We start from the raw sequence: 22,797 nt of genomic DNA, 5'->3' as shown, positions 1-22,797 counted from the left end.
GGAAAGGGGCAATGTCACCTGGGCTTCTGGGTGGGGGCATGGCCAGGCCCTGCACAAAGGACAGCAAGGACAAGGGTGCCAAGGAACCCCCCCCCAGCTGGGGAGGCAGGGTCCTGGTCCATGCTGGTGCTGCCACAGAGTGCCCGAGGTGGGGACTTGGTGAAGTGACAAGGAACACGGTGACACTGGGACAGCTGGGACTGTGCTAGCACGTGGCCTCTGGGTAGGGGACTTGGTGGCACCGCCGAGGCTTCCAAGGCCACGGGGAACCTGTAGACCCCCCCGGAGGGGCCAGGAGCTGCCTGCCCGGCTGCTCAGGGCTGCGGGAGCACGGAGCCACACGGAGCCCTGTGGCCGGGGATGCTGCCAGGGAGAGCCTGGCCACAAGCACCCCAAGTCTGCAGGCACCGACGAGGGGCTGAAACGCTCACCAAGGGGAGGCTGCTGGGCGAGGACAGCCTGGGGACATGCCACCACCGCCCCGGGACCCTGTCGCAGTTGTGACAAACAGCACCAGTGCGTGGCTCCGACCCGGCGCTCAGGAGGGGCTGGGGCTGGGCCGAGCCCTCGTGCACGAGAGGTGCCCGTTTTGCTCATGAGACATTTGAGCAAATGGCACGAAATCCCCGCCACCACTCGCCCCGGCTACAGCTTGAGGTAGCTGGGAAACCCCTCACGTTTGCCTGGCAGGGTTTATGGATCCAACAGAATGAGCAAAATCGGGTTTATTGGGTGGTTTGTTAACGACAGGCCCAGGGAAGGGGACTGAAACACAGACCGGGGTTGGGAAGGACAGGACAGGGTGAAGCCGCTCGTGGTGCCCCCACGGCGGGGCTGGTGCGAGGAGAGCGGCAGGAGGGGAGGAGAGGAGCAGGACGGGGCTGGGGGGGGGGACACAGCCTGGCTGGGGGCACCTGGCCTCGTGCCCGAGGGAGCAGGACAGGCACTGCGAGCACCGCCCCCCCCCCCAACAACACAGGAGCAAGTGAAATCCAGATGCGTGGATGAGCCCCGGGGACAGGGATGGGGTTGGGGTCAGGGACAGGAGCGGTGCTGGGCCGGAGGGGAGGCACAGTCCCATCCCACAGCTCTCCTCTTCCAGCTGCTGTGGCCCCCCCCACCCCGTCTCCACGCTGCCGGTGCCCCGGTTCCCCCACCCTTGGTGTCCCCTCCTGGCTGCGGGGCAGGCTGAAGGCGCAGCGTGGTGACGTGCCGCGGGGCTGCGGCTCTCCAGACCCCGTCTGTCTCACGGGAGGGGCCTCTGGCCAGCCCCCCCCCCTCACCGTGGCCAAATGCTCTGCAGGGAGGTCTCAGGATCCCCCGGGATCCCTGAGCCGGGCACTGGGGCTCACCCCGTCCATCAGGGCGGCAGCAGCACCCAGGGCCGGCAGAGAAGTCGCCTCCTGCTTCATCCTCACCACCCCTGAGGTGAGCTTGCCCCCCTCAGCTCCGCACAGAGCTGCGGCCCCCTCCCCAGCGGCCCCCTCTGGCTGCCCCTTGCCAGGCCCAGAGGGAGCTGGGAGCCCCCTGCCTGCACCCCGGTGGCGGGGGCCAGCACCCCGCGTCCTGCCAGGCTCAGCCAAGGGGGAGCGCGGCCACCGAGGGGGGTCCAGAGCCATGAGAGCCGCCTCTGCTGGCGCGGTCGTCCCTCCTCCCTGCCCACCACCCCTAACACAGCGAGGGGGAAGCAGGGCTCGTGGCCAGCCTGCGGCTCGCCCTGCCGCTGGGGAGCCTGCTCTAGAGATAGGCTACCTGCTGCTGTCCCTGGATCCGCATGTACTCCATCCGCTGCTTTATGTGCTTGCTTTTGTCGGGGCTGCCCTGCTGGCTCTGCTTCAGCCTGGACGCCGGGTTCACCATCTTCATGGCCGGGATGGAAACGCCACCGCTCTGTCAGGACAGAGAATTTCGGGAGGCGGAGATTAAAACCAGCAGGTGGAAACCCACACGAGCACAGCCTGCAGCCAGGCACTGCCGGCACGGAGCACACGGGGCCATGCAGGGCCCCATGGCCCCATCCCCATGGCCCCACCGTGCCATCCCGCAGGGCCCCGGGGCTCTGCCACACTGCCGGGACAGCCCTGCCGTGGCGCTGAGCCCAGCCGAGGGCAGGGACATCGGCTCCATGTGCCAAGGGAGCCTTCACCGGGCAGCGCCGTGGTGAGCCCAGAGAGCAGGCAGGACTTACCGAGAGCTGCAACGCAAACGGGGGGTTAGGGGCAGACACCGGGAGGCGGAGGGCAGGAGGAAAGCACCCTGCCGGGGTGCACAGCCCAGAGACAGGACAGGAGGCGACGTCAGGTGGAAGCAGATTCCAGGTGGAAAATGCGGCAGTGGGAACAGAGGTGTTTATTAACTATCCGCACAGGCTGAGATACAGAGACTTGCGAGAGCAGCAGCAAGAGGAGCGTTACGTGTTGGCACGTCCCTAAGTGCGAGGAGATCCCCAGAGCAGGTACCCGGAGTGGTGCCTGCTGCGGAGCCCAGGCAGAGCCGCACGCCGCGGGCCGGCCACGCATCCCCCCACTGCCTGGGCACCCCAAAACCCCACACCACTGCTGCCCTGCCTGCCCCGTGCCGGCCTGGACCAGCTGCCCCTGGCGGCAAAAGCAGCACTTCTGTGCTGCCCCAGAAATGTGCATGGGATGCCCAGGCTGCGCCGCTGCCAGGACAGAGCCCACAGGTTATCTCCGGGGCCAGGTCCGTGGGATCGCTGCCTGCACTGGAACTCAGTGCCTGTCCTCCCTGCCTCGCCGTGGGACCCCCTGTGCTCCTTCAGCCGGGGCACGGGGACTCCCACACCTCACGGGAATCCGCTTCCCATCTGTGCCACAGCTCTGCCAGCGTCCTGGGTACAGGCAGGCGCTGGAGCTCAGCGCTCGCATCCAAGCTGCAGCAGCCCAGAGCTGTGCCCTGAGACCTCAGCCCTGGCTGAGCCAGCTCCGGCCGTGCGGCCCCTCCTGGCAAGCCCTGATCTGAGCTTTGCTTTGTGAGTGCCTGCACACGTGCCAGCCACAGCCATAAATCCACCTCGTAGCTCCGCTGCTCCTGTGCACAGCTCAGGCGGTGCAGCAGGACCTGGCAACAGGGGGAAATTGCAGCTACACCCACTTGGAGGGCCCATTCACCCAGCCAGAGCCCTGTAAAGGGACCGCCGAGTAAGTGGGAACCGGGGCTGAGATAATTGCTGCAAATGAAAAAGGAGATTCATTCATGAGCGCTGATTGTTAATAAAGGAGCAGGCTGACTTGTGAGTAGCTGAGGGCACGTTTCCCCCTCTTTTCCCAGCTATTCAGCAAGCCCAGTGGCTGCCACAGATTCCAGCAGAAACCAATTTGGACGGCTTCAGGGAGCCCGCGCTGTGATTTAATTAGGAGAAACATCTGCTGGTTCGCAGTGACACTTAAAACGCAGTTCCTCGGAAAAGTGCTCACGCTAAATGGAAAGACGAGGAGCTCCGCGTTCCCGCCCAGCTCCCCCAGCCCCTGCCTGCCCCGCGGCCGCTCGCTGCCGGAGCCAGCGCTGCCCTCGGCCGCGCAGCGCGCGCAGCACGGGGTGCCCGGGGTGCTCCATCGCTGCCCTGCCTCCCTGCCCTGCCTCCCGCTGCTGGGAGCTGCAGGAGCCGATGTCGCCGCTCCCAGCTCACAGGGGCCGAGGTGGCAGCCCCAGCCCCAGCCCCAGCCCGGGCAGGGGGTCCCTGCCCCCTAAACCAGCACCGGCAGCAACAGCGGCCTGAGCGTCCTTCTGCCACCCGCCACCCAGAGGGTGACTCGGCCCAGCTGGTAGGGAGCCTAGAGCTCCTTGGCGTGCACCTGGATAGCTGCAGCGCTGTGCCAGAGCTGGCCCTGGAAGGGCCCCAGGGGAGGGCTCCTTTGCCAACTGCTTCTCCTAACGCACTTGGCTCTGCTGAGCCGATGTCGCTGCGGGGCTCTGAGCTACAGCGGCCCCCCGCCCCGGCACGGCCAGCTCCTGCGGCAGCGCTGGCCGAGGTGACCGGGGCAGACCAAAGTCGGGTGCACCTGGAGCAGCCCCAACACCCGTGGCAGACACCAGCTGCCCAGGGTCTAATTCAGCGCCCGTGCAGAGCCGGGGAGGGTGCGGGGCAGCCCCGGCCCCAGGGCGGGGTGGTGGCGGTGCCGCTGGCACCGGCCGCCTTTCCACGTCAGCCTCTGCTGTCTGCAGCCTCGCTCCAAGAGGAGTTTTGTGTTACACCTCAGCTCGGCCTGGAGGTAGAGTCACAGAGAGGGAGCAGGTAGAGGTGGAGGAAGAGAAGACATCAGAGTGAATCCGAGGGCAGAGCACACCAAGAGGGAGAACAGAAAATAAACCTGAGGGCTGCTGAGGGGGAGCTGTGGCTTGGGTAGCAGAGGTGGCTTGGTCTGGCTCAGAGACGGGCTCTCGGGAGCATCCTCTTTGGGCTGGCTGAGATCCAGGGCAGTCCCACCGTCACAGCCGCTGTGCTCGAGGTGCCCCGCACCCGCCTTTGTCTCCTCGCTGCCATCAGACACTGCTTGTCCCAGCAGTTCTTTAGGGAATATAAATTCGGCCGCAGGGTGGCTGCTGATCTCGCTGATGGTCATTTCCAGCTCACGGATAGTTTCTTCGAGGCTATCCAGTCTCTGGTACGTGCCTTTATAAATCTCCTTGCTGCGCGGCGACATGCTGTGCAGGGGGGACACGTCCCCTTTGCTCCTTCCCCGAGGAGCTGGGCAGCAGAACCCCTCCGCTGCCTTCCCACCTGCATCCTCCTCGCCTCCTCCCGCCCCGGCAGCCAGACCCACGCTGTTCCAGCCCGGTGATGCTGCACACCGGTGAGGCCCTGGGGAAGCACCGACCTGTCCCTGGGGGTGCCCAGCCTGGCACCATCCACTCCCCTGGATGTGGTCACAGCCCGGGGGACGCCTGGCTTTTGGCACCGGCAAGCCGTCGCGTTGGTCCCTCCGCAGGTGTTTGCAAACCCCGTCGGAGCATCCAGGAGGGACGGATGCCTCCCGTGTGCTCTGCCTGGCTCCTCCTCGGGGCTCTGCATCACTGGGGACGGCGCTGGGCCCTTGGCTGCCTGCACCTGGGACAAGCGCCGTGTCTTCGGCCCCCGGATCTGTGGCCTGCCCTCGGGGGTGAGGAGGCTGCTCAGCCAAAGGACCTTGCGGTGCGGTCTGGCTGCTGCCTTCCTGCCTCCTGGCAGGGCTCAGAGCAGTGTCCTCTCCTTCTGCCCCGGTGGGCTGGCTCGCTCCTCGCTTTGGGGGAGACGGGGCCTTGCTGTCTGCCGGAGGGAACCCGCGAGTCTCTCCTGGTGCGTGCTCACAGCCTCGGGATGGGGCACTCCGGGGCTGCGGGGCTGAGGCTGGAAGGCCCCCGGGCGTGGATGGAGACTTTCTGGGGGTGCCAGCAGACACTTGGCATCTCCCCCCTGCCTCAGGTGCAAGCTCCCCTCCGGCTCCTCCGCTGCCAGCTGGGTCCCCGTGCTCGGAGCAGCCCGTTTCCACTGGCACCTCGGGTTCGGTTTCGGGGGACGGCGGCGCGGACTCCCACTCGGTGAGCACAATCTGCGGGAGGGAGAAAGCCCTGCTCCCCGGGGGGGCCGGCGCCACCGGCTCCTAGGTAGAGAATTCAGACAGATTAGGAGCCGGGGAGCGGCACGGGCTGCCTGCCGGTGGAGGGAGCAGGCAGCTGCCTGGGGAGCACAGCCAGGCTATTTCGGGTCCCCTAGTGCTGGTCCCTCCGGGCATCGCTGTGGGAAGGTGTTCAGATAGGAAGGGAGCTGCTCGGCTCCCTGCCTGCCCGGCCGGGTCTGGGCAGCTGAGACCTCCCAGAGGTGTCTCCAGGCATGGAGTGACCGCGTTTATACTGTGAATAAGGCAACCTTAGGGGAGATGTCGGCAACAAGGGGCTAAAATCTTCAGCAAGATAGACTCGGTGCTGCTGCACCTCCCAAATGTGTTTGGGAACCTGACTGCCGTGGTCCAGCTCAAATTTCTCTTGTACTGGTGTAAACTGGCAAGACATTTGTGCAAGCACAGAGCCTAGCCCTCGGGGGCTGCTCGGCCCCGCAGGACGCGCTGCTCTCAGTGCTCAGGACCTGAAGGCAGGGACGAGCCGTTGGAAATGGGCTGTGGTGGGGTGACAGACCTTTACATCCCTGAGCAGCAAGAAGTCACCTGGAAAACCACGTCCGCCCTCCCTGCACCTCTCCATTACTGTCCCAAGGGGGACGCAATGAGCCGTGCGGTGCCTGGGGGACCAGAGCCCTGCACGGAGGCGAGCTGGAGCAGTGCTCTGGCAGAAGAGCTGCTCCCCGGCAGCTGCAGCAAAGGGGGGGCCCTGCTCCGCACCCCAATCCTGCCCCGGGCAGCGGCTGCAGCCTCGCAGGGCTCCGTGCGCAGCTGGCTCCAGCCCCTGCTGCTCTGCTCAGCAGCCCAGAAACTGGGGGGAGCGGGGGCCAAACCCAAGGAGCTCCTGGCAGCCTCCAGCCTCTGCCCCAGCCTTCACCTTCTGCCTGCATCGTGCGCATGGAGCGGGCTTTCTGTGTCTCCATGCACCACTGACCACAGCCCCGCTTCGTTGCCACCCTCCCCACGTACTGCCAGGCCACCCGGGCACCCAGTGTGGCACGAGAGCGGGGAGCCCTCCCTGCGCCCTGCGTGGTGGGGTGCTGGGGGGCCCTGCCTCTCCCCCATCCACGTGGCTGCAGGATCCGGCCCTCACGGGAGCTGCGGCAGCCCCGTGCTGTGCCGCAGAGGGGTTAGTGCTCGGTCCGGTGCCGCGTCAGTGCCGTACACGCAGTGGCAGTGAGCAAGGGAGTGAAGAGAAGCCATTAGTTGGTTAAATCAGAGAGGGAAGGAGCAGTGAGTTAAACAGAGGTGGGAGAGGCGGTGGTTAAAGTGCAGCCGGCCAGGAGGAGATGTCGGCAGGAGGGATCGGAGCTCGGAGCGAGCTGTTACCTTCCATCCTTCGGCTGCAACGGAGGCTCCATTGGGCCACATGTCTGCGTGCCCAGGGGAGACGGCAGCCGCGAGCGGATCGTAACGGAGCTTGGGAATGAAAGGGGAGGCAGAGCTTCTCTGAAACACCTGGGGAGTCAAACACGAAGGGTTGGAGGAGGGAGGTTTGGGGCTGACAGAGACAGAGCCCCGCCAGGACAGGGGCTCAGCAGCTGCTGGTGGTCAGGGAGGCTTCGGCTGCTCCCCGCTGGCGAGGTGCCCCGGCCATGGAGCCCCCCCACATCTCTGCTGCCCTGTGGCAACGCTTGTGCCCCCCGGGCAGGATGCGATTGCTCCATGCTGCCTGTCCCTGTGGCACCACACTCCTGCTGGGGACAGGACGAGGACGGGGACACCCACCGCTGCACTGCTGCTCGGGGGTCGCTCCTGGAGCTGCTCCTGTGGACGCCCGGAGCAGGCGCAGCGCGGGGGCATCGCCCCCACCCAGCGAGCCGGGCGCCTGCAGCCCCTCCTGCCACGCTCACCTCCAGCTCCGCAATGATGCGGTCCTCGTCGTCGTCGTCCTTGATGGCAGAGGCGATGATGGGCGGGGTGGACGCAGGTCTGACCACCTCCGACACCGTCCGCCTCAGCTTCACCTGCGGCTTCTGGGTCTCCAGCTCCTCCGACTCGGCTTTCTGCGGGGGCGCAGGGCGGTGAGGGGCTGGGGCAGCCGAGGGGGGACCCAGCACCCCCAGCAGCCACCCCCACGGCCCCGCTCCCCACCTTCATAAATCCGGGCTCCTTCTTGCTGGTGACGATGACTTCGCCGCTGCGGGTCGTGGTCAGCCCGTGGGACGAGGGGAAGCTGCGGCGGGGAGGGGGAGGCGGCGGCGATTTGGAGGGTTTCTCGGTCCGGTACCGCGGCACCGTCAGCTCGTCTGGGCACAAACGATGCTGTGAGGGCACGAGACCTTCCCCTTCCCCTCCAGCACAGCACCCGAGGCTCTCCCGCTGCCCTCCTGGGCACGAAGCTCCCTTAGGGCAGCGCTGCCCAGCCCAGGGAGGCACAAAGGGGACAGCACGAGGGCACGGCCAGCGCACACGTGGATAGAGCTCGGTGCAGAAAGCAGAGCTGACACCAAGCCCTGCCCCAATGCCTGCCCCTGGGACCCTGCGCGCACCCCAGCCTGGGATCCACGGGGCACCCCCAGGTCCCCGCGCCGTACCTGAGCCCCTGCGGCCGTTGGGGTCGGCCTTGCCCGCGGACTTCTGTGCGTGCTGCGGCTTGGAGGGCTTGTGCTCGGGGGTGGACGCGGCGCTGCTGCTGCCCGTGGCCTGCTTGTGCTTGGCAGCGAAGTCCAGGTCGGGGATGGCCTTCATGAGCTCGGCCTGCGTCTCCTCCAGGAGGCGGTTGATGTCCTTGGCACTGTACTGGGTCAGCGCTGCTCGCTTCTCCTCCCAGTCCCGCTCGGCAGCCTGCGACAGCCGGCACAGCCCCTGCAGCCCGCGCCGGCCGGCAGCTCCCCGTCGCCCACCGCGCCCACCACCTCCCCATCACTTGGGGTCTCCCAAGGCTCAGTGGCACACTGGGTCTCCCTGATATCAGGGACTGCCCAGCACCTGGGGCTCCCCACCTTTGAGATGCCCCCTCCCTGACATCTGGGACCGCCCAGCACCTGGGGCTCCCCACCTTTGGGATGCCCCATCTGCTACAGACCCATCAAGAAGGACGTGCTCAGCTTCTGTTCCCAGTTTTAGCCGTGGGGGAGCTCCAGCAGGGTTCGACCCTTCAGAGGAGCCCCCCCCAGCTGTGGGTTTCGTTCAGACAGCACAGGAGGAACCTGCCCCAGGCCCTTACCTCCACGGACACGGCTTTGTCTGCGCTCTTCTTGCTGGGGGTCTCCGGGCCCGTCTGGGTCTTGGCAGGAACCATCTCCGGAGCTCGGGAAGGGTTATTGCTCTTGGAGGGGTGGGTCTGGGTCTGGGGGGGGCTGTGCCCGAAGCTGGGCATGCCCAGGGTCTCGGTGGCAGCCGTCAGGTGGTGGAGGCTCACTGGGGGGCTGGTGGGCACCTCCAGGTCCAGCCCTTTGCTGAAGTCTGTCTCGGGGGCCATCTTCTTGGGGGACTGGCTGAGGGTGTTGGGGGGGGTCCACACGCCCTCTTCCACTTGCCTGCAGGGGACAGAGGGAAGGTGCTGGGTCACCGCACAGCACAGGGAGCTTGGTTAGTGCAGCCTCCGCAAGCCGCTCCACAAAGACCCTCGCTCAGTGTCTGTGTTTCATGGCTGAGACCCCCGAGAGCCGGGAAGAGCAGGAGCACGAGCTCCAGCCTCCCTCGGCAGGGCACATCAGCAGCTCCTCTACCTGGCTGTCCCTTTGCATGAAGCCTGGAAGAAACTGGATCCCTCCAAATTCTGCCCCTCTGTCAGATCTGGCTGAAATTGCCCTTTGGATTCAGAAGTTATTAGGAAACGGGAATGACAGGTAGGCAGATTCATGCGCTGTGTGATCGTACGAGCTCATTTCCATAGAAAACCAGGCTAGAAACGAGCCTGAGGCGAGCCCCGGTGGCGGAGCGCTCCTCGAGCTTGGCCAAGTTGTAAGCTTTCATGAAAGGTTTCGTAATCAGAGCAGGCAGGTGGGTGCAGCGGCGGCGCACGGCCCAGCCTACCATCGTTACTGGATCGGGGAGAGGATTTTCTCCATCGGAAGAGTTTTCTGTTCCTCAGGAAAGAGATTTCTGACCGCATCAAGTGTCTCCATTGCATGCAAACATATGATCAAGTATTTTCAAGGTGATAAGGAAAGATCGGTTCTGAAAGAGGGGTTCCCACGTACGCCCTGGAAAGGACCAAGGGCATTTTTTAATTCCTTAGCAAGAAAAATGAACCCTTTTTCAGCGGCTCTGGGAATTCTGACCCCTAACACAGAAAGGACACTGGCACACAGGTGGAGGACACAGGAGCAACCGAAGGGCCTGGTTGTGTCCTCCAAGGTGCATACAGCCCCCTCCTGCCTGCACGGGAAGGGCCGTGGGGCTGTGTGGGGCTGTAAGGAGGACGTGGAGCAGGGGCAGCGCCAGGGGCTGCGGGGCAGGGGCTGGGCTGGGGGCTCGGCAGCGGGGCGCAGCGCTCACCTGCGGATCTGGGCGAGGGTGTCTGTCACCGTCTTGCAGCGCTTGAGCAGCCCGTCGAGGCGGTTGGGCTCCTCCTTGAGGAACTTCACGGCTTCCACCTCCACCCGCAGCACCACCCGCATCTTGCTCTGCAGGCTGGGGAACTGGGCTGTGGTGGGAGAGGGGGGTCAGGGGGCACTGCAGGGGACCCCACACCCACCGAGACCACCGCAGACATCGTGTCCGGATGGATGGGTCCCGGGGAGCCCAGGCTGTCATCTCTCCACCCCCCCGTGCCCCCCATCCCTGCCTGTCTCTCGCAGGCACCGGTCCCAGCCCCTGGCAGCTGCAGTCTGCAGCCCTGGGCACAGATCCTGACCCCTAGCCAGGGGCTTGGTTGCCGGGACCCTGTGGGCTTGGTGGCAGGGGACACAGAGCAGGTCATTTCTGGCTGCCCAACCCCTGCCTCATGCACTTGTCCCGGCTGCTCAGCATCAGCCGATCTCACTGCAGGACAGCGGAGCTGCTCCCACCTCTGCCCCGTGCCCCCAGGCCCTCCCCATGTCCCTGCTGTCCCCCCCACCTCTCGCAGCCTCAGCGACTTCTGCCAAGTCCCCGCTCCGTCTGCCCGCGCTGCGGCACGCAGGAGCTCTGCCCCTTCGAATCGAGGCGCAGGGTGTCTGCTCGGGGAAGGCAGGGTGGGGACAGCCGGGGACAGGAGACTGCAGGAGCAGCAAAATCGCTGCAGTGCGTGCAGGGGGGGCGACAGCAAGGTCCCCTGGGGCAGCAGCGCCAAGCACGTGGGAGCTGGAGGAGGGACTTGAGATGATTTTGGCACCGGCAGAGCACCAGGGACCCACCCCTGGGAGCAGCACAGAGCAGGAGCACGGGGCGCAGCCCTTGCACCCAGGCAGCCTGTAGGACACGCGACGCAGCCCTGCACTGGCACGGGGGGAAGCCTGTTCTGGGGCATGGACACGCCACGTACAGCAGAACGGGCTCCAAAGATGCATTTACCCAGACCTGGAGCCACACAGCAGCGCCAATAGAGGCTGACAGCATCCTCCCCCGCCCCTGCAGTGCCCGTCCTCCTCCTCACCCTTGAGGTCTGTCAGCGTCTCCCCCAGCTGCTTGAGCACCACGGCCTTCTCCTCCAGCTCCTGCACGGGGATGAGCCGGTGGTTGTGGGCCAGGTCCTTCTGGATCTTCTCCACCGACTTCTCCAGGTCACTGCGAGCACAAAGCAGGGCCGGGGTGTCACTGCTGTGCCGGGACGCTGGAGACCCCGGGGAGGAGCTGGTGGCCATGGGCAGGTCCCCATGGGACAGGGGGAGAGGAGAGCTGTGTCCTCCCTCCCACGCTGGGCACGCGGTCAGGGATGGGGCTGGCGCCATGCGGCACCTGGATTTGCACCAGCAGAGGATGTGGCCCCGGGGGGGGGGGGGGGGGTCAGGGCACCAGGACACCCCCCGCGTGCTCACTTCAGCTGCTGGGTGATCAGCTCCTCCTCGTTGAGGTACCGGAGCCGCTCCTCTTCCACCAGGCTGCGCTGGCGCTGCAGGGGGTCCTCGTGCTTGCGCATGGTGTCGGTCACCCGCACGCTGATCTCCGTCTCCGTCCGCCGCAGCATCGTCTTCACCGTCTCCTGGTTCTGCAGCTGGGGGGCGAGGGAAGGGGGTCAGGCTGCTGGCTGGGCAAGCTGCCCCGCAAAAAAAGGTCACCAGGAAAGGGGGATTTCTGTGCTCCTGGGCTGGAGCCTCCCAGCCAGAGCTGGGCAGGGCCGGGGCCCCCCCTGTGTACCCACCTGCAGCTTCTTGAGCTGCTGCAGCTGGTTGCGGAGGTCGCTGGCGTTCTGCTGCAGGTCGTGGAGGTGCAGCTGCATGTGCAGGCGGGTGATGGCCGTGGGCTGCCCCGCTGGCGTGCTGGTGGCAGAGGGTGGCGGGGGCGCGGGCACCGGGGTCCCCATGCCGCTGCGGCTGGTCGCTGCAGGGGGCAAGCAGAAGCTGCTGAGGGAAGGCGCCACCCCCTCCCAGTGGGGTTTTCCTGGGAAACCCTCTCCTTCCCCGCTCTGTCCCAGTCCAGCACTGCTTCTGCCTGGCCTCCAAAACTGCCGTCAGCTCTGTCCCCAAGCTGGCACCAAGGTGAGCCCAGATCAGAGCCGTCCCCTGGCAGGATGGGGCCCCCCCGGGTTCTGGCATGGGATGGGGCTGCAGCAGCACAGCTCCTGGGACCAGGAACCCACAGCAGCCTCGGGACATGGGGGGCACTGCGGGGAGGTGGCTCTGCTCCTCTCCCCTGCCACTTACATGCTGACGGGGGGGTCCCGCCATTGGTGGCTTCTGCCTTCTCACTGCAACGAAAGAGAGGAGGGGGTGAGCGTGGAACAGGCGCCTCTGCCCTCTCCGGCACTTTGCCTGGAGGAGGCCCCCCCAGGTCCATGCCTGCCCCCCCGCCCCTTACCTGGGGGTCTCCGCCTCGGAGCCGCGGAGCAGCGCGCTCTGCACCAGCCCGGTCAGGCTGGCGATCTGCTTCTCCATCGCCTCCATCCGCTCCCTGTGAGGGAGGCAGGGGGTGAGGATGGGGCACGGCACCACGGACCCCCCAGTGGGACGGCTTGTCCTGGCCTCACCCGCGCTCACCCACTGGGTGCTGGGGTCCGTGCAGGTCCCGGGAGGGGGCACAGGGGGCACGGTGCGGCCATCAGCTGCCGTACCCAACCCCCTTCGTTCCCTCTTGCTGCCTCCCGCTACCCCCAGGTGGCTCCCCCAGCCCCGCACAGCTCGGTGCTCATCGCCCACCCCAGTGCTTCTGCTGGGATGGACTGGGGCAAACTTGGCCCTGCTCCGCCTCAGCTCCCCGCCTGCATCGGAGGATGGTGACCTGAAAGCAGAGCCCATTTCCACGGGGACGCTCCTCCCGTGCCCTTCCTCACCTCGTTTCTGTATCCTTGGCTGGCACTGGGGAGCTGAACCCCGAGAGCGGGCGGTCGCCGGGGCCGGGAAAGAGCTCGGGGGGCCCCGAGGCGCTGGGGTTGCGGGGCTTGCTGACGGGGCTCTCCATGAAGACGGAGGAGCAGGAGTCCTTGCGGAAGGACTGGCGGACGGGCGAGGACCGGCTGGGCGGCCCCGAGTAGGGGCTGTGGGGGCTCTGCCCCGGCTGCACGTCCACCAGGCGGCCATCGGCCATCTTCTGCGGGGAGGAGGGGGGCATGCGGAACCCCAGGCCGGGGCCGTACGTGTCGCTGTACATCGGCGCGTTGGGCTTGTACAGGCTGTCCTCCAGCTCCGTCTGCAAGGCGGCCGCGGAGTAGGTGCTGAGGGAGCGAACGGAGCCCCGCTTGTAGAGCCCCCCGGAGTAGCCGAAAGGGTCCCCCATGCCGGCCAGGGACTGGGTGGAGGTGATGCTGAGCCGGCCCTCGTGCACCATGCTGTAGGGATCGGCGTACAGCCCCTCGTTCTTCACCAGCACCATGTTCTTCCCGGCCAGGTCCTCGTCCGGCTTCACGTCGCGGCGCTCCAGGATGGCGCTGGGGCTTGGCGAGACGCCCGGCGCGGGCGGCAGGTTGGAGAGGCGCTCGCCGTGGTGGACGGGGCTGCCGGCGTAGGAGGGCGGGCGGCCCCCGCTGTAGGACATGCGGGAGCGGGACGGGGAGGAGGACTGCAGCACGGGCGGAGGGGAGCCGGAGGCCAGGTGGGAGGCTGGGGACATGTTGTTCAGCCGGCGGGTGGGAGATGACTCCCGGGAGGTGTAGACCATCTCCCGCTGCGGAAAGGGGCAGGGATCATCAGCACGGTGACCCTGCGGGCCGGGCCCCTTCCCTGTCCCAGCCCCTGCCCTGGTGTCCCCCTCCAAGGACCGGGAGCTGCAGCTCGCGTGTCTTCGCCTGGCCTTGGCAAACAGCAGCTCCCTCCTTCCCATCCGCAGGAGCAGGATGATTTATTCTGATGAATCCCCAAATTATCATGTTTATCACCCCCCTGTCAGGCCCCAAACATCCATTCTTTTAGAGTAACACTTAACAATGCTGGGACCGGGGAAGAGGAATGGCAGTCATTACTCCTTCCACAAACACAGGCAATTACCGGGCCCTCCATCTCCATCACCTTCCCTCTTCCAGAGCCCAGCCCCGCACCCCGGGGCTCTGCCCTGCCCCAGACCCCCGGCCCCTTACCCTCAGGTCGCCGTTGGTGATGTGCGAGGCTGGGAAGGAGGCGTAGAGCGGCTCTTTCCGGTAGATTTTAATGATGCTCCTGTCCTGGATATCACTGCAAGGAGAGGCAGAGCTGTGAGCCGGCACCCTGCGAGCACAGGCAGCCTCCCAGCCCCGGGACTGCACCCACGCCCCCCCTGCTGCTTGCAGACTACTGATGTCTCCGTCTTCAACGCCCTCAAAGAAACAGAAATCAGTGTCAGGGATCCCCTGAGAGATGCCAGGTTGGGTCTGCGGCACTAGGGGCTGGTTTGGCTCAGCAGAGATGAGCAAGCGTTGCCTGCCGTGGTCTCTTTTGAAGGCATTTACCCCCCACAAGCCCTTTGTTTCCTCCACCATTTTCAAGGAAATCCTTCCCTGTTGCAAGGGTCTTTCCATCCCTGCTGGAAAGGGAGACACCGGACGATGACCGCAGGCAGCAAGGCTGCCAACATCGGCTCGCCTCTGAGATGGATGGGAAATGCACGCTGCTGTGCTCGGCACCCCGTGCCAGGAGCGAGCAAGCTCTCGAGGGTTTGTGCAAGGAGGAACGTTGGGAGGCTGCTGTTCCCTGCCTGAGCTGGCCCAGGGTGCTGGGGACCAGCAGAGAGCCTGGGCTGGATTCCTGAGCCCCCCCCGTGTCTGTCCGCCCCTCACCGGACATCCTCCAGCTCGTAGAAGACGTTGCGCGACTCGTCCTTGATGAGGATGGCAGTGTTGGGAGACTTCAGCATCCCCATCGTGAGCTTCTGGGGGAACATGTGGACGATGAGGGCGTGCAGGGTGTCCATGCTGCTGATCTCGTGGGTGATGTGGACGCGCCTCGTCTCATCCCCAAACTGCAGGAAAAGGACCCCTGGAAGCAGAGCGCGCAGGAAGCGGTGAGGTGAGGTGAGCCCCGGCCCCAGTGCAATGCTGGTGACGTGCCATGGGCAGGATTTGTGCCCTGTGTGCCTCCCCCAGCCCCAGGGCAGCCCGTCCCCCCCCCACCCCCGCAGTGCCGGTACCTGGTGAGCGCAGCTTCGTCTGGCTGGTGGAGCGGGACAGGGGCAGGCTCTGCCGGAACCGATTCATCCTGTTGAAGCCCAGGGGCAGCTCCGCTTCCGACATGGTTTCCAGGGATTCGGCCGAGGCGAAGGAGAGCTTGGCTTGGTCGGCCAGGCCAGGCTGGGAGCCCTGCGAGTGCCGGGAGCTCCTGGTCTGCAAAGGGGAGAGCGGGGAGGTGAGAGGAGCGGGGTGCTGGGCGCCCCTGCCCTGCCCCGGGCCCCTCCGCTGCCCCGGAGCCTCGTGCAGGATGCGGGCAAGGCTGAGCCGCGGCTGGGGGTGCTCAGCCCCCTCCCAGCTGAACCCACAGGCACAGCCTGGACACAGCTCTGGGCTCAGCACCCCCTCTGCCCACTGCCCCAGGACGTACGCCCAGGCGTGCCCCTTGTTGCCTGCAGTCTCTTGCCCACGTTTCCCACTTCAGGCTCGCAGCACTCCGCGTCTCAAAGCCTCCCAGCACCATTCCAGGCGCCTTTGAGTTCCTCCTCCAGCAACCCACTCGAAATAAAAGCAGCGATCGCTGGTAACAGAGCCAGGGCTTGCATGCGAGCACTGGAATAACCTTAGCAATTACAGGAGGTTACACATCCATTACGCCAATGAACCAGCTCCCGGGAAACATAAATGCCTGGCTTATTCTGGAAGCAAAGCAGCGGCAAGGTTTATGGCTGCCTGAGCCGGGGGAAAGTAATGGGTTTGGGTTTACAGCAGTGAAAATTTAATATGCCAGGAGTCCAATTTCACATGGCCAGGCATATATCCCCTGCATGAAATTCAGGCTACAGACACGGGCTTTCCGCACAAATGTCTTTAAGCCCTGTATGTGGGCTCTGCGCATGTAGACAGGATGGTGCCTGCTAGGTAGAGGTCAGCACACCGACACCCAGTGACACCCAGTGACACCCAGTGACACCCACTGGTACCCACTGGCACCCACTTACCCTGCCGGAACGGCTCACCCATGGGTGCACAAGGGCTGGGTGCGAGCCAGGAGCAGCTCGGTGAGCCCCAGCCCCAGTGCTCGTGCAAGCAGCGGCCACGGCTGGAGCTCCTCCTGCCCCTTCCAGGGTTGGGGTGAAGTCGGGGGCAATTTATGGGGTGGCCGCGGCGGGCAGAAGGGGACTTTGTGCAGGACAAACTCAACGAGCAGCGGTGCCAGGGCACAGCCCAGTCGTGCCCAGGGGCTGCACCCACCCCGTCCACAGCTGAGCCGGGGGGTCGGACAGACGGACAGACGGACGGACAGACAGACAGACACCGCGCAGGCGGGTCCGGGTCCCGCAGGCGCCCACCCACGCAGCGGCTCGGCGGAGCACACGCTGCCTGTCAATGCCTGGAACGCGCGGCTTGATTTTCCAGACACATGTTTAACGTGGGCAAATCAAACAGAGAGAACAAACAGCTCCCGGGGTGTGGAAAAGGCGGCGTGGAAGGGACAACAGCTCTATTTTAAGACCAAAAAGAAAAATCAATATGAAATGATAACAGCCATCATCGTCATTTAAATTAGACATTAATTGGAGGATTTAATTAATCCTGTGGGGCGGGGTTTTCTAGGACTTGAAATGTTCTCGCTGTAGCTAATTGCTGGAAAATTGACTGCTTAGTTTTGTTGTTGTTGTCTCAGCGCAAGGCTCGCAGGCAGCGCAGATGCTGAAATTCCTCCATCGGGTGGGATCCCAGGTGGGATCCCGCCCCGAGCCAACGCCCTGCCCCCGGTACGTGTTCGGTCTGCAGGAAAGAATCATTAAAAAATGGATTTATTCCGGGGGGGGGGGGTGTCTGTGTCTCTCCCTCCCCGATGCACGAAGCACGACAGGACGGCTGAGATCGCCGTTGCCACGTCGCATCGCCGTTGCTAAGGGTTGCGGTGCGCGCATCCCAGCTCAGCACCCTAACGCACGGCACGCAGCGGGGCTGTGGGCTGGGGTGGGCTGGGGTGGGCTGGGGTGGGCTGCGGACAGCTGCCCCTGCTCCTGGCCCCAGTGAGCCCGGACCCTGCCTGCCCTCTGCCTCCACCCAGGGGCTTCAGCCGGCCTCGAGTAATTAAGCTGCTCTGATGGAGCTAATTATGGCATCCTCAAAAAAAAAAAAAAAAAAAAAAAAGAAGAAGAAGGAAAAAAATCCCAGCAAGATGAAAATTAATGGATTTTTGGCCCGGAAGGGACGGCTCTGATCATTAGCCTGATGCTCAGCCTGGCATGCAGAGGGACCAGCAGCAGCGCCGAGCCCAGGGGAAGCAGCAGCCGAAGGGATGCGCCCAGGCAGCGCAGCCCCAGCAGGGGCAGGATCGGTGCCTGCATCGTTCCCCAAGGTGTAAGAGGGGCTGAGCAGCCCCCAGTGCTGCAGGGGGGGTTCTGCCCTTTCTTGCCAGTGGCCATTCCAGCCACAAGAGCTGGCGGGGGGCACCCACGGGGCCGGGGCACCCGCAGAGCCCCGCAGCAGCCGGCAGAGCCACAGGCAGGAGCTGGCAGCTCCGTCCTTGGCCTCCCGTGGACCATTAATGGCACGACTCCTAGGGAATTGTTTTTTATTGCTCTGCCTCGCTAACGACTTATCCCGCTATCAGGCAACACGTTTGCTGACAGCTCGGCCCCCACACATCCTGACGGCTGCCCCTGTCAGCAGCCGACATGGGGAGGACCCGGCAGCCCCGGCACGCTTCCCCCAGCCCTGGTGCGCTCCCCCAGCCCTGGTGCACTCCCCCAGTTCACCTCGCTCGCAGCCCTGCTGAGGGAGCCGGGACCCATTCATGTCCACCAAACCCTCAGCACACCCCCACGTGTCAGGACCCAGCACCCTTGTGCAGCTTCATCCGTCACCGTGGCTTCTCAAACAGGTACCCGGATCCCTGCTCCTGCTTCCCTGGAGATACCTGGGGGGGGGGCAATCCTGCCTTGCTGGGCACCAGATTAAGCCCTGGGCTGGGCAGTGCCTGGGGCAGCAACTCCACTGCCAGGACTTTACTGACGGCCCCTCAGAGCTGCCAGGGGGGAACACTGCTGGGCCGAGCACTGCCCTGATGCCAGGGTGGAGGCCGTGGCGTTGCCTCCTCCCCGGGCACACGCAGCTCAGGCTCCACAGGGCACCTGCCAGGGCCCATGCTCAGGTGCTGGGGCTGAGTTTTCATTCCCATGCACGATGAAAACCGACATCAGCCCTCACGCCGGCTCCAGAGGGGAAATCTCTTTCTCCGTCTGGCCAGGAGCGTGTCACGCCCTGCAGCTGAGGAGTGAGATACCAAAGGCTGCGGCAGCCAAGCACCCAGCGCACACCGAGGAGCGCAATATCCTCCTCCTTCAGAGCACCTTTCATCCCCGGGCCTTATCTCCCCACCTGCTGCACAGCGTGGCCCCACGGCTGGGCGACGGGGCTCGGAAAGGATTGATGCTCTGCCAGGACGCTGCAGCCGTGCCGGGACCGGAGCCGTGCTGGTGGCAGCTGGGGAAGGATAAATCTGGGGGTGCTGGATAAATCCCGGGTGCAGGAGCACTTTGCATGGAGGAGACCTCAGGACCCCCCAGCAAAGGTGCTCGGCCCCCTCCTGCTCCGTTATGCCCCCAGGGACAGTTTTGCCCGAGCTCAGAGCCCCGATGCAGAGCTCAGCACCCTGCAGCTTCCGAAGAGCCGATGTCCCCCACGTGCCCCAGGCACTGAGGTTTTCCCCGCGGCGTCTGAGATCCATGGCAGCAGCGAGCGGCCGGATGGAGGGGGGAGAGCATCCCCCTCGCCGTCCCCGCGCCGCGGCGATGCCACGCTGGGAGATGACCCATTTCTTGCTTAAAGAGCATCGCAGCTCAGGGGTAACGCAGTGCAGGCTGATTCCTGCCACGGCCGCGTGTGCTGGGAGCCGGGGGCCCCGGGGGGCTGAGCGCCCTGGGCAGCGCTGGGGGCCCCGTGCTCTGCCCTGGGAGCACGGCACGGCCCCGAGCGTGGGAAGCAGCAGCGGGTTCATGGTCGGAGCACGGAAGGGAAGCAGAGGAGTGCAAGTGCCCAAAAGCAAAACAAAGCTGCCCAAGGCCACCAGGCAGCTGTTACAGCCCTGGCAACGAGGGAAGGAAGCCCAGCAAGGAGCTCACTTTTGGGAGGGCAGAGATGCGATGGCTGCGGGGACAGGCACCAGGGGCAGGGTGACTGCAGCCTGCCCCAAGATGAAACGTGCCTGCTCACCTGCCACGGGGCACTTTAAAGCCCCCGGTAGCCTCCTGCACACTAGAGCAGAGGAAATCTTGCTGGGGCAGAGGCATCAGCAAAGCATCCCCGGCCTGGGAGAGCGCCAGGGGTGCTGCTTTGGTGATTTGCCCAGTGAGAGCCCCTCGCAGAGCACGGGGCTCCCCAGGCCCCCCGGGAAGGCAGCACTGCCCCCCACCCCGGCTCTGTGCTGCCCTGGGAGCCTTATGTAAAAGAGGTGGGATGGGGAAAGGGGGGGGGGGACTTGGGGGCCTTTGTCTTTTATCTCCCCAGAGCTAAAAAAAGACACAATTAAGCAATTCTTTTAGCTCCTAAAACTTCCAACAATCCCTTTCCTGTCAGTGCTAAAGCAGCTTCGTTATATCTGCCTGGCTAGATAAGGATGTTTCTCTCCTCCTCCTCCCGCCCCTTGTCTCCATCCCCCCTTTCTGCCCCGCTCCCTCCCTTACCTCCCTGCCAGCTTCCAGGGAGCTGAGGTCTGAGCGGTGCTCCGAGGACTTGGGCGAGGTGGGGGCTCTCCCATGGGTGCTGCAGCGATGGGTGCCGCAGCCACCCCAGGGGTTAGGGGCAGGCCTCGGTCTTGATGTAGACCCGCAATGGAGGCAGGGAAAGGAGGGGGGAGCGTTTAGGGGAGGAGAAGGGGGCAGAAGGTTTTTGGCAGGGAGGGGAGGAGGAGCAGCAACTGACCTCACCCAGGACGTTTTGAAAGAAGACAGGAGGAAAACACGAGAAGCAATGTGCTGGGACAGATCCTGCCTCGGGACGGAGCAGGGCACTCCGCAGCTGTTCCCGTGCAAGACTCAGAGCCACCGGAGCTGATCGCCCTCCTCAATTCTTCCACCCGCTTGCTAGCGCCAGGCAGCAAGCCCGACCCCGCAGAGAGACCCCAGCAAGGGAGCAAAGGGTCTGTCCCAGCGGGGACAGCGCCTCGCCCCTGCCCAAGGAGGGCTCCACGGGCGGTTTGTACTCGCCTTTAGAAAAAGCAGCCATTTACGGCCCGTTTCTGCTGCCCCTCTGCACATCAGACACACCGCAGCAGCACTCAGAAAATGCCGTGTTTGGCCCACGGGAAGCAGAGCATTTGCAGCACCGACACCAGGGCAGCACAGGGGGGTCCCTCCGAGATGCGTCCAGGGCGCACGGCTCCGCTCCACCCAGCTCCGAGCCCAGCTCAGCCCCAGCTCCGTCCCGGCCCCTCTCCCTCCCCAGAACCACCCGAACTCAGCCCGCAGGCACCAGTACAGACCTGTACCCGCAGCTGGGCAGGATCAGCCCTCGCCGTGCTAACGTCACGGGCAGCGTCCGGCCCCAGGCGCAGACCTTGGCACCTCCAGGCGAAGCCCACATGCGGCTGCCCGAGGTGGGCTGGAGCAGGGCGGCCACACGGGGGGGCGGCAGCTGCCCCCAGCCCTGCCCTGGCCACGCTCCATCCTGCCATGCTCCATCCCGCCGTGCTCGCAGGGATAACGCGCCGCAAGGCGCTCAGGGCAGCCGGGCTGGGGGCGCATGGCCCTGCTGCGGGGGGACAGGGTCCTGTGCAGGTCCTGCGTTGCTCTGCCAGCTGCCCCCCAGCCCCGCTCCGCGTCCCCTCTACCGGGACGCACGATCGGGATAAAGGCCCCTGAAATCCGCCCTGGCCAGCTTGGGAAGCAGCTGGCACGGCGCTGGCGAGCCCAGCCCTGGGCAAAGCAAGGCAACCGGTTATTTACTGAGCACATAAAGCCCCGGCCGCAGCCCCTGGTCGGACACTGATCTGGATTAATTCCTCGTAATCCCCTTCTCGTCAGTTAATCCAGCATCTGGCCGCAGGTCCCAGCTGGTGGAGTGCTGAGGTTTTGGGGCGGGCATGGGAGCTCAGCACCCCGATGGATGGGGCTGGGCTAGGGATGAGACCCCACCGGGCTCTCCCAGCACTGCAGGGAGCAGAGGAGAAGGATATTTTCTCCCTGTCTACAAAAAAATATATAAAATCCATGTCTACTATATAAAATCCATTTCTATCAGCCATTACCCACACCTCCCATCCCTACCCATGCGCACACCCCTTGGGGATGGTGTTTGAGGTCTCCTGGCCTAAAATCCCAGCCCTTGGGTCACTCGAGCCAGAGGGGACGATTGCTGCGGGCGGCGGTGAGACCGCGACCCGGCAGCGCTGCCTCCAGCAGGCCAGGCCGGCGTGCAGGGCAGCAGCCAGGGAGCAACGCAGGCGGTTCGTACAGCGCAGAGCTCACCGGGAGCAGCTCCCATGGGGAAAGCCCTCGTGTTGACACCGCAGCTGTAACCCCCCAAGCGCCCCCGCTCACTGCTGCTTGCACCGGGCTGCCCCACGAAAAGCAGAGCCAAGGCTCTGCGATTTTACCCTTCTGCGATGCACCCATGCAGGGAGCGACCCCTCCGGACAGAGCCTCTCCCCACGGAGCGGGGCCACGCTCAGCACCCAGTGCTGGGCACGTGGGGGATGCGTGGGGACAGGGAGAGGGGACGGGGACCGCGTGGGACCTGGTGGGCTGCGGCCGCTCGTCCCTGCGCTGCCAGCAAGGGTCAGCGGCAAGCAAAGCTGTTAGCAAAGCTGGGAGAAAAACAACATCTGTCCCTCCCGCAGCTCTGCGTCTGTCGTTTCCAAGGAAAATTTTAATTGAAATTTTTTAACTTTTTTTTTTTTTTTGAAGCTCTGGAAAGGAACAGAGGCAGGGAGGGGCGGGAGGGATTTCTGGACGTTTTGCCTGCAGTGCTTGCCCCTCTGCTTCGCCGCCCGCCTCGCCCCATCAAAAAGTCACGGCGGCATTTCAGCCAGGCCAGCCGGCTCCCAGCTGGTTGCTGGGGGTCAGGAAGAGCCAGCGCGGGGGCAAAGCCCCGGCCTGCAGCCCAGCGGTGCCTGCCCTGCCGCCTGCCCTCCCAGCACTCGCAGCCTGGGGCTGGGGCATTGAAGCCTTGCAGGAGCGGTCTCTGGTCCAGCGTCTGGAGAACTCCCCTGAGAGCCCCCAGCTGGCACCAGCCAGGAGCTTTGCTGCCACCCGAAACGTCGCCGACCCCTCCGCAGACGGAGGAAGGAAACACCGACCGAGGCAGCGCATCGCAAACTGCTTCATTCATTCATTCCTAATGAGCTCTGCTCATCCTCAATTATTGATGCTCCCGGAGACTCAGTCAGCAGCCTGCCGGCCTTGTAAGAGGAGCAGAGCCCGGGTAACAGGACACGGCCCCCGCAGCTGCCTCCTCGCTATGGGTCTGGCTGCAAATCCCTTCCCGCGAGCATCCCGGCCAGGCGCAGCACCCAGGGCACCGGGCATCACCTCGCCGGGCTCTCAAGTTTCCAAACAGCTCAGAGGGAGCAGC

The 22,797-nt window shown here is 65.0% G+C and overlaps 1 protein-coding gene across 11 annotated transcripts in view; it reads right to left on the bottom strand.

Moving 5' to 3' along the window:
• The window catches only part of SRCIN1 (SRC kinase signaling inhibitor 1), a 70,778-nt gene that overhangs the window by 4,278 nt on the left and 43,703 nt on the right, over positions 1-22,797 (bottom strand). For 10 of the 11 annotated variants that reach the window (XM_066981869.1, XM_066981874.1, XM_066981873.1 and 7 more), the window contains 17 exons: positions 15,234-15,426; positions 14,884-15,082; positions 14,209-14,302; positions 12,970-13,799; positions 12,498-12,590; positions 12,344-12,387; positions 11,842-12,020; positions 11,519-11,694; positions 11,137-11,267; positions 10,059-10,206; positions 8,782-9,094; positions 8,150-8,399; positions 7,707-7,861; positions 7,466-7,618; positions 6,942-7,070; positions 4,329-5,597; positions 1,753-1,890 (listed from right to left, as the gene is read on the bottom strand). In XM_066981869.1, the coding sequence (XP_066837970.1) occupies positions 1,753-1,890; positions 4,329-5,597; positions 6,942-7,070; positions 7,466-7,618; positions 7,707-7,861; positions 8,150-8,399; positions 8,782-9,094; positions 10,059-10,206; positions 11,137-11,267; positions 11,519-11,694; positions 11,842-12,020; positions 12,344-12,387; positions 12,498-12,590; positions 12,970-13,799; positions 14,209-14,302; positions 14,884-15,082; positions 15,234-15,426 (4,494 nt within the window). Of the gene's footprint in view, positions 1-1,752; positions 1,891-4,328; positions 5,598-6,941; positions 7,071-7,465; positions 7,619-7,706; positions 7,862-8,149; positions 8,400-8,781; positions 9,095-10,058; positions 10,207-11,136; positions 11,268-11,518; positions 11,695-11,841; positions 12,021-12,343; positions 12,388-12,497; positions 12,591-12,969; positions 13,800-14,208; positions 14,303-14,883; positions 15,083-15,233; positions 15,427-16,211; positions 17,322-22,797 lie in introns of those variants that run through there. The other variant, XM_066981879.1, reaches the window with a different exon arrangement.

The sequence above is a fragment of the Anser cygnoides genome, chromosome 22, assembly GCF_040182565.1.
Source record: "Anser cygnoides isolate HZ-2024a breed goose chromosome 22, Taihu_goose_T2T_genome, whole genome shotgun sequence".
Classification (NCBI taxonomy): domain Eukaryota; kingdom Metazoa; phylum Chordata; class Aves; order Anseriformes; family Anatidae; genus Anser; species Anser cygnoides.
Note: the sequence above shows the minus strand (reverse complement) of the source record. Positions and strands in the feature narration are given on the sequence as shown.